Source organism: Arachis ipaensis, chromosome B01 (genome assembly GCF_000816755.2).
Source record: "Arachis ipaensis cultivar K30076 chromosome B01, Araip1.1, whole genome shotgun sequence".
NCBI classification, from domain to species: domain Eukaryota; kingdom Viridiplantae; phylum Streptophyta; class Magnoliopsida; order Fabales; family Fabaceae; genus Arachis; species Arachis ipaensis.
In genome coordinates this window covers 80,287,806-80,298,508 of record NC_029785.2, presented here as the reverse complement: position 1 = coordinate 80,298,508, position 10,703 = coordinate 80,287,806, and the positions used below count along the sequence as shown (strand labels likewise).

General features: G+C 37.5%; 1 protein-coding gene and 1 pseudogene across 1 annotated transcript; one reads left to right on the top strand and one right to left on the bottom strand.

Moving 5' to 3' along the window:
- Window positions 1–3,520, bottom strand: part of LOC107607820 — a 15,910-nt pseudogene extending 12,390 nt beyond the window's left edge.
- Window positions 6,045–10,109, top strand: LOC107607841. The gene is made up of 4 exons (XM_016309744.1): window positions 6,045–6,842; window positions 7,374–7,469; window positions 7,843–7,925; window positions 10,001–10,109. Exons 1-4 carry the CDS (start codon window positions 6,045–6,047, stop codon window positions 10,107–10,109), a joined length of 1,086 nt encoding a protein of 361 aa, XP_016165230.1.

The following is a 10,703-nucleotide window of genomic DNA, read 5'->3' as shown; positions in this document are numbered from 1 at the left end:
TTGAAAGAAGATGAATATCCGGAGATTCAGGAGCAAATTCGAATCAGGAACTGGGAAGTCCTAGCTAATCCTGAAACGAAGGTGGGAAGGAATATGATCCAGGAGTTCTATGCTAATATGTGGCAGACTGACAAGCAAAAACTATCTGGAACTGCCTTCTATGAATATCGGACCATGGTCAGAGGAAAGATTGTTCATACCACGCCTGACAAGATCAGAGAGATCTTAAAGCTACCTCAGCTGAAAGATGATCCAGATTCCTTCAACAGGAGAATGATGAGGACAGACAAGGGTCTGGATAAGATTCTAGAGGATATATGTATCCCTAGAGCCAGGTGGACCACCAACACAAAGGGTGTCCCAAATCAACTCAAGAGAGAAGATCTCAAACCAGTCGCCAGAGGATGGCTGGACTTCATTGGGCATTCTCTGTTGCCTACTAGCAACCGTTCTGAAGTCACTATTAAAAGGGCAGTGATGATCCATTGCATCATGATGGGAAAAGAAGTGGAAGTCCATCAGCTGATCTCAGCTGAACTCTACAAAATTGCTAACAAAAATTCTAAAGAGGCCAGGTTGGCTTATCCAAGCTTGATATCGCTGCTCTGCAAGGATGCTGGAGTAAGGATGGGAATAACTGAGTACATCTCAGTTGAGAAGCCAATCACCAAGGCATCAATGGAAAAACAACAAGCACAGGATGATCCCATCAAAAAGAAAACGCAGGAATTCCTCCCAGAAATCCCTCAATCTGAATATTGGGAGTATCTTGAGACGTCTGTTACCAAGATACAGGAAGCTATGGAACAAATCATAAAAGAACAAAAGGAACACAGTCAAATTCTTACCTATATGTTTAAAGAACAAGAGGAGCAAGCGCGTGACTTAAGGGACTTGAAGCGCCAGAAGTTATCTCTTGCAGGACCAAGCACCCCAAAGATCAGAGGAACCCCCGTTCTCCCAGAATAAAGGTTGTTAATTTCCAATTTCTACCTTAATTCTGTGATAGTGTCCTTATAGAAGTTTACCTTAGGAGTCATATAGTAGTAATTAGTGTCCATTTTGATTTTATCTCCAATTAAGCTATAGTTTATTTTTCTCATCATCAGCAAACATGAATAAAATAGTAGATCTTTTGAATAAGAGGCAATAAATTTCCGAGTTTTAATAAGAGAAATTCTAATTAGTTAAATGTGGTGGCAATGCTTTCTGTCTTCTGAATGAATGCTTGAACAGTGCATATATATTTTGAATTTGTTGCTTAAGACTGTTAAATATGTTGACTCTTGAAAGAATGATGAACATGAGACATGTTATTGATAATCTAAAAAATCATAAAAATGATTCTTGAAGCAAGAAAAAGCAGAAAAAAAAAGCAGAAAAAGCCAATAGCCCTTAAAACCAAAAGGCAAGGGTAATAAAAAGGATCCCAAGGCTTTGAGCATCAGTGGATAGGAGGGCCTAAGGGAATAAAATCCTGGCCTAAGCGGCTAAATCGAGCTGTCCTTAACCATGTGCTTGTGGCGTGAAGGTGTCAAGTGAAAACTTGAGACTGAGCGGTTAAAGTCAAGGTCCAAAGCAGAAAGAAGAGTGTGCTTAAGAACTCTGGACACCTCTAATTGGGGACTTTAGCAAAGTTGAGTCACAATCCAAAGGGTTCACCCAATTATGTGTCTGTGGCATTTATGTATCCGGTGGTAATACTGGAAAACAAAGTGCTTAGGGCCACGGCCAAGACTCTTGAAATAGCTGTGTTCAAGAATCATCATACTGAAATAGGAGAATCAATAACACTATCTGAATTCTAAGTTCTTATAGATGCCAATCACTCTGAGCTTCAATGGATAAAGTGAGATGCCAAAACTGTTCGGAAGCAAAAAGCTGCTAGTCCCGCTCATCTAATTAGAATCTGAGCTTCACTCAAAAACTCTGAGATATTATTGCTTCTCAACCTATTAGTTTTCTATTTATTTGTCTAGTTGCTTGAGGACAAGCAACAGTTTAAGTTTGGTGTTGTGATGAGCGGATATTTTATACGCTTTTTGGGGTTAATTTCATATAGTTTTTAGTATGTTTTAGTTAGTTTTTAGTTTATTTTCATTAGTTTCTAGGAAAAATTCATATTTCTGGACTTTACTATGAGTTGTGTGTTTTTCTGTAATTTCAGGTATTTTTCTGGCTGAAATTGAGGGAGCTGAGCAAAAATCTGATTCAGGCTGAAAAAGGACTGCTGATGCTGTTGGATTCTGACCTCCCTGCACTCAAAGTAGATTTTCTAGAGCTACAGAACTCAAACTGGCGTGCTTTAAATTGCGTTGGAAAGTAGACATCCAGGACTTTCCAGGAATATATAATAGTCCATACTTTGCTCAAGGATAGATGACGTAAACTGGCGTTTAACGCCAGTTTTCTGCCCAATCTGGCGTCCAGCGCCAGAAAAGGATTAAAAGTTGGAGTTCAACGCCAGAAATGGATCCAAAACTGGCGTTGAACGCCCAAAAGTTCATTCGCGCTTAACTGTGATGAAGGTGATGATCCGTGACACTCATCACCTTCCTCAAACCATGAACGTGTGCCTGACAACCACCTCTGTTCTATATCTGATTGAATGAATATCTCTTAGATTCCTTAATCAGAATCTTCGTGGTATAAGCTAGAACTGATGGCGGCATTCATGAGAATCCGGAAAGTCTAAACCTTGTCTGTGGTATTCCGAGTAGAATTCTGGGATTGGATGGCTGTGACGAACTTCAAACTCACGAGTGCTGGGCGTAGTGACAGACGCAAAAGGATAGCAGATCCTATTCCGGTATGACTGAGAACCTGCAGATGATTAGCCGTGCGGTGACAGCGCACTTGGAATCTTTTCACTGGAAGGATGGATGGTAGCCATTGACAACGGTGATCCACCTACACACAGCTTGCCATAGGAGGACGTGCGTGTGTGAATCAGATGACAGCGGAAAGCAGAGATTCAGAAGACAAAGCATCTCCAAAACTCCAACATATTCTCCATTACTGCATAACAAGTAACTTTTAATTCATGCTCTCTTGTTTATTCGCAATTCAACTGATAAACATAATTGACTTCCTGACTAAGATTTACAAGGTAACCATAGATTGCTTCAAACCAACAATCTCCGTGGGATTCGACCCTTACTCACGTAAGGTATTACTTGGACGACCCAGTGCACTTGCTGGTTAGTGGTACGAGTTGTGAAAAGTGTAATTCACAATTCGTGCACCAGTAAGCCAAAACCTAGTTAAACTTTTATATCTGACAAGTGTCACTTGTTAATATGCAGGTCAATCATTAGCCACCAGAGTCATGGGATTTCATATATTGACATAACAAAAATTTTTAGACTCTCACTAAATTAAACACAACAATATATACATCAAAGAATTTTGAATGAGAGAATCACAGGACGTTGGCATGTTGAATGTCAGCCTCAAGTGCCTTAAGGGAGTCTTGAAAAGAGGGTGCTGCATCAAGCATTTGGTATTGGTATCTCAACATTTTTCTTTACCTTAGAATTATGATCCTTCTTTAGTAGAGATGATAATGAGAGAAACAAAGCAGAAAGGAAAAATGGGATTGCCAAAAGCACAACAATGCCATGAGATTTTGTGTAAGGGAGGTTGTTGAGTATTGACCGGGAAGGGGTGTGGAAAGGTCTATTTTATTCTTGAAGACCTTCAAGTTTTCCATTGTTGACTAGCTCTACGGTTCCAAACTCAACTTTTATATATATTTTTTTCATTAGACACAGCGCTAATTCTCATTGAATAATAATGTAATGAGATCAAGACAAGATTTCTTTTTGGTGAAAGTTTTACTTTTTCTTGTTAGAATAGTACTTGTACTTTAAGCTTCTTGCACAATCCACAATAATCCTTATCATTATTTGGTCTTCAATGTCCATCTTTGACAGAGTACACTTCTTTTCACTTGTTTGATGCTCCCAATTGGAAACTTCTTTCTTGACTTTTCCATAGACTCTTTATCATGCATTAGGGATATCAATAGGATGGGACGGGATGGGAGATGCCTCCCTGTTTTCTGTCTCTGTCCTCAGAATTGATCTCTATCCCCACCTCGATCCCCGCTATGGAGATAATTGTCCTTATTCCTATTTTTTTCGTTTCTGTGTTTTTTGTGGGTGTTCATTTCCCGTCTCTCTATGTTGAACATTTATATGAAAATTATAGTAAAAAATTAAAAAAATTACAAACATTGTTACAAACACAAAAACATATCATATCTAAGATTATAAGTCTAAAAATACAACATAGCAAATCATAGTCCATAAAATAAAATCTTAAAATACAACTTCCATTCTAAAAAAAAGGCCATAAAATAAAGTCTTCAACATCAAATATTCTTCCATTGTCAGCATATAACTTCTAACAAACAACTCCATGTTCTCTGTTAAAACAATATAAACATGAATATATTAACATACATCATAAACAAGAATACCATATATTAAATAAAAATTTGACATAATAGAAAAATAATTACCTAAACTCCTAAATCCCCCATATTCATCTCATAGTCCCAAGGAATTGAAATTTTCGACCCTGATTTATCTATATTATATCAATCAACAAGTCACGCGAGTTAAATTTGACATGAGATTGAACTTTAATACCAGATAAAAACTTGAGTTATTAATACTTTTACCTGAAAAGTGTATCTAATGCTGAGCGCAAATTAATGCCTCAACAAGTTCATAATGCAATTTATTGTAATGTGGATGTAAAACTCGACCACCGGTACTAAAAGCAGACTTTGAGGCAACAGTAGAAATGAGAATGGCTAAAAAATCTCTTGCAATCTTTTGTAAGGTTGGATATTTCACTCCAATATTTTTTCAATAGTCCAAAATGTCAAATTTTTTCAAACTTGTTTTATCTGCCATAACACTCTCTTCCAAATAGAAATTCAACTCAGTTTTTGCAACAGTCTTCAGATGTATCTTCCACAAATTGTAAGTAGATAGAACTAAATTTTCTCTTTCAAGTGATCTTCTCCAACATTCAAAGTAAAAGTTAAACTATCATCATTTGGAGCTCTTCTTTTAACCCTAGTCTTAAGTTGATATTCACATACTAATTCTTCCATCATTTTCTTGACCTTGCTCAATTGAAACTCACTTTGAGATCCATATATTCTAGAAAAAAAACCTTCAACAACTTTATCTTATATCTAGGGTCTAAGATAGCTCCCACAGCCATGACTTCATTAATTTGATCCCAATACTTTTCAAACTTACTAATTATATTTGTTGTCATTTTATGAATCATGTCATTGGAACTAAGCATCCATTCATTCAATATCAATCTCATTTAGCAAGGAGAAGGAATAACCAGATTGAGTCTTTAGTGATTAATAGAAGGTTGGTAATAAATCATGCACGGATTAAGGTTACAATTAGAGATTTCTACAGGAACTTATACCACCAGGACGAGTCACCAAATACCAGTTTTCGAGATGGGTTAGTTAATCGCTTGGAGATGGAGGAAGCTCAAGCACTAGAGGTGTTACCGACAGTGGAGGAAGTAAAGAAGGCAGTATGGGACTGTGAATCATCTAAGGCTCCGGGCAGCGATGGATATAACATGAACTTTATAAAAAGATGTTGGAAGAAGATTGGAGTGAAATTCACTAAAGCTGTGATGAGCTTCTTCGAGACAGAGAGACTACCAGGAAACTCCAATATTACTTGGGTAGCGTTGGCTCCGAAGTTTGTGGGTGCAAAGGAGATAAAGGACCTTAGACCGATTAGTATGGTTAGTTGTATTTACAAGGTCATATCAAAAGTGTTGACAAGAAGAATGAGGAGCGTAATGCCAGGATTAGTGGGAGAATCACAGAGTGCATTTGTCAAAGGCAAGCGAATACATGATGGAGCATTAATCGCCTGTGAAACTGTACACTGGCTAAAAATGAAGAAGAAGGCATCAGCTATCATCAAATTGGACTTCCAGAAAGCCTATGATAGAGTCAAATGGAATTTGTTGACATTGAATTAGAAAAGATGGGGTTCGGTAGAAGATGGAGGGCATGGATTATAGAGTGCATTAGATCAGCTTCTATATCTGTAATGGTTAATGGGGCTCCTTCCAAGCCGTTCAAGATGGAAAGAGGGCTTCGACAAGGTGACCTGTTATCACCTTTTCTATTCATCCTCGTTGTAGATGTGCTGAACAGGATGATAGGTGAGGCGGTAAGAAACAGGAGGATAGCTCCTCTATTAGTAGGCAGGGACAATGTAGAGCTATCTCACCTCCAGTTTGATGATGACACTATTTTGTTCTGCCCACTAGAGGAAGAGACAGTTAGAAACTACAAGAGACTCCTGAGGTGTTTTGAGGTCATGTCGGGATTGAGCATCAACTTTGACAAGTCTAGTTTGATACCGGTAAATTGCAGTCAGGAGTGGGCCAGTCAAATGTGCAGGTTGTTAGGATGTCAGGCGGCGAATCTACCAGTAAAGTATCTGGAAATTAATCTAGGTGCAAACCCCAGGCTGGTAAAAACGTGGAAGCCATTGATAGATAAGGTGGAGGAGAAACTGAGTTTGTGGAAAGCAAAGGTGCTAAGCAAAGCGAGAAAGCTGGTTCTCATCAAATTCGTGATCAATAGTCTGCCTACGTACTATTTGAGCTTGTATAAAATGCCAGTTACGGTGGCAAAAAAAATCTCATTGCAAAGAAGATTCTTTTGGGGAAAGGACGACGGACAACCTGGATTGGCTCTTGTAAAATGGGAGATGATACAGGCATCGAAGAAATTAGGGGGACTAGGTGTGGGAGATGTGATGATTCGTAATACCGTATTGTTGTTTAAATGGTGGTGGAGATTCTCTAAAGAAGAGTGTCCTCTATGAAAAAAGGTTGTGTGCTCATGCAATAATCTAAATCCTGGGCAGTTATTGTCTACTCAAGGTATACCAGCGAAAGGGAGTCCGTAGAGGGTTATTTGTAACTTGCAAATCAAGGAGCAACATGTAAGACAGAAGATGATTAATGGGTTGGCTATGGAAGTAGGCGATGGCTGACTAACCAGATTTTGGAAAGATACATGGCTACAGTCAGGAAAGCTGAAAGACTCCTTTCCAAGACTCTACTTGATTTTAGATAATAAGGGATCCGTGATTGGGGAGTGTAGATTTTGGGATGGGATAAAGTGAGTTTGGAACTTCCATTGGAGGAGGGAACTCCGACAATGGGAGACCGACAGTTTGAACCAAATGCTTGAGACCTTGCAAGCTGTGAGACTGATAGCAGACACACAAGATAGAGTGGTGTGGAAATTTGATAAGGAAGGCATCTATACTACTAACTCTTTTGTGCAGGCTTTGCAGGTACAAACATTGACAGATGATGTCCTCAACTATAAGTTCACAAATGGAATATGGAAAGGAATTGTTCCACCGCGGATAGAGTTGTTTACTTTGTTTGTACTTGTAGGCCGAGTGAATACAAAGGATCGCTTGAGTAGATTAGGCATCATTAAACAAAGTGATAACATCTGATTATGTGTAGTAAGGAAATTGAAACTGTACAACATTTGTTTGTTACGTGTGAATTTTCTTGGCAAGTGTGGTGCGCATGGATAGGTCATGTGGGTCTTGCTTGGAGCTTCCCAGGTTCCAGAAAAGAACATTTTGAGAGCTGGAGGACGATGAATTTGAGAAAAGATGTGCGGAAAATATGGCTAGTGGGTTTCTTCTCAGTTATATGGAACATCTAGTTATGTAGGAATGAGGTGATTTTTCAAAATAAAGCAGCGGCAGTGGTAGATTGTGTTGCTAAGATGTTTTGTTGTTTTAGAGAGTGGTGCAAAAGGTAACCCATGTTGTTGATGGCTATGCCGAAGATAACATAGGAGTTGCAGAACTATATTTTTTGTTCTTGTATGCTCCACTAAATGTGTTGAGCTCCCTTTTCTTTAAAAAAAAATATATCAATCTCATTTCACACACTTTGGAAAAGTATAAATTTTTGGTTGGATATAAAGTACCAGAAAACAATTCAGTCACACTATAAAAGACTTCTAATTTATCAACATGTTCATTTGCCATTTTTTACTCATCATCAGATGGTACATATTTATACAGAGATTCATGGTATCTTAAACACTCAAAAACTTCTCTATATGGCAATGCAGAAGCAAGCATTAGATAAGTTAAATTTCATCTAGTTCTACAATCAAATACGAGCTTTCTCCTATAATTAATATTAAATTGCCTACAAGTCTCTTCAAATTTTTTTCCTTTTCTGTGTTGCAACCCAAAAAGAAACACTATCTCTGATTTTTTCAATAGAACCATATATATCATTCATGCCATCTTGCACAATCAAATTAACAATATGAGTACAACAACGCATGTAAAAAAATTCTCCTCTCTTAACAAAGTTAGACATTGCCACCTTCACAATCAAATTAACAACATGAGCATAACAACACATGTGAAAAAACTCTCCTCTCTTAATAAAGTTATATGGTGAAATCTTTTCAAGCACAAGATGAATTATGACATCATTTGTATTATAATTATCAACTGTTAAAGTTGACAATTTTCTATCTATGTTCCAATCATACAAGAAAATCACCAAAATATCACTAAGAACCTCAGTAGTATGGGGTGCAGGCACGTATGGATGCAAACCTAAAGTAATGTAAATATAATAAATAGTCATGACATAAAAAATTCAAATATATAAAAGATACTAAAAGCACAAATGAATTAGAATAATACCTCACAAGTCGACATTACAAGTTCCAATCATCATCAATAAAGTTAGTTGTAATTGACATATAACCTTTGTTTTGACAATCAGCACTTCACATGTCAGTAGTTATAGCAATACAGTTTGAATTTTTTTTCAACAATTTTAGAAGCTTTTTCTTTTCAGCTTCATACATCTTCTTAACATCACTTTACAGTGTATTTCTTGTATAAAATTTGAACAAAGATTGAGTCTCAGCTATAAACTCATGAAAACCCTTTTGCTCTACAAATGACATAGGGTGCTCATTCCTAATAACCTATTCTATAAGTGCTCGTTGTGTTGCCTCTTGACTAAATGTGAAGTTTCCAACCAAAAGTGAATCTGTTGACTTTTTTGTTCCTGTCGAACCTAATGATTGTTGCACTGTTTTCAATATTGATTACTTTGGTCCCCTAATTGTACGAATCGGACAAATTCTAATGTGATCATGCAAGTGCTTAGTTCCTTGCTTTGTGTCACCTCCAAACATTCTTTCGCAATATTTACATATTTTCTTCTACTTTCCATCTATTTTCTCCCTCCTAAAATGTTTCCAAGCCTCGGAAGTTAATCTTTCTTGTTAGGACTGCTTTGTATGCTTTGGCTAACTTCTTGTCCTCCCTCTTGTGTTTCTTCCTGTCCTTCCTCTTGTGTTTCTTAGATATGTGCTTCAATTGCTTGACCCTCATCATCTTGAGTTGGTTCTGTCTCATTATTATTTTCAATAGGAGTCGAGCTAAAATTATCCATCTTGTACAGTAAAATTTAATACAGAAACACTAAATTAAGATTCAATACAGAAACACTAAGTTAGATTTTCAACTTCAGATACAAAGAGAAAATTCAAAAAACAAAAAAATTAAATCCAATACAAAAGAATACATAATAAATCAGCAAAACGGCAAAAATAGAGAGGGATAAATTATAAACTATAATAAATCAGCAAAAACAAACACATAATAGAAAAGATTATACAAAGAACACATAATAGAGATTATACAAATTAAGATTTTAAACTGTAATAAATCAGTAAAAAGGGCAAAAAATACAGAAAAGGATAAATTATAAACTACAATAAATCAACAAAAGAACACATAATAGAGCGTATTATTCAATATTCAGAATTCAAAAAACATATAACAAAGATTATACAGAGGAGGAGTATCAAATCATAACTATTTCATAATTATAAACCCTATATGTCTAATTGCTTCAGATACATAGAAGGAGAGAAATTTGAAGTCAAGTGGATGGAAAGGAGGAAGAGAACTGGAAGAGGGGCAACCGGTGGCTGCTGCCACATCAGCAGTGATGCTCTCCAATAGACGACGGGCAACAAAGAGATGGCGGAGCAGTGGGATGCAACGGCAGAAAGGGGAGAATGGACACGGCGACAGTCACGAGAATGGATGCAATCACACAGATGCAGGAGTGGAGAGGAGAAGGACGCCGCACCTGAAGAGAGAGAACAACACGGAGAAGCTGTGAGGGTGACAGCGCGGTAACGATAAGCACTGACCAGGAGGAGTGGCCGGTGGCGACTAGCGAGGGGGTATGGTGCTATGGCTGTGACTGTAGACACAGCTATGGGAGTTTTGAACTTTTGGGACTGGAGAGTTGGGGCTGGGGGACGACGCAGTAAAAAAGTGTAGTAGGAGAGAAGGGAAGACATTCAATAAAGTAGGGTTAGGGTTTTTAATATGTGAAATTACTAAAAAGTCCCTATATTAGAAATAAATTAAGGGTATTTAATTAAATTCAAGAATTTCGAGACATTATCGGGGATAGGGCGGGAATCGCCGCTCGGGTCCCCTGCTTGTCTCGAAAAAATTTTAGTCCCTATCCTCATTTCTACGAAAAAATTTTCTGTCTTTGGATTCTTATTTGAGGCAGTCCCTGCAGGAATTCTCGCGTTTCAA

What these genes read in the sequence shown, in the direction of transcription:
- LOC107607841 (XM_016309744.1), top strand. Translation starts at nt 6,045, where the DNA reads ATGGGGTTCGGTAGAAGATGGAGGGCATGGATTATAGAGTGCATTAGA. An exon ending in ATGTGATGATTCGTAATACC is followed by an intron (nt 6,843 to 7,373) that starts GTATTGTTGTTT and finishes CAGGCTTTGCAG; the next exon opens with GTACAAACATTGACAGATGA. An exon ending in GAACTATATTTTTTGTTCTT is followed by an intron (nt 7,926 to 10,000) that starts GTATGCTCCACT and finishes TAATTGCTTCAG; the next exon opens with ATACATAGAAGGAGAGAAAT.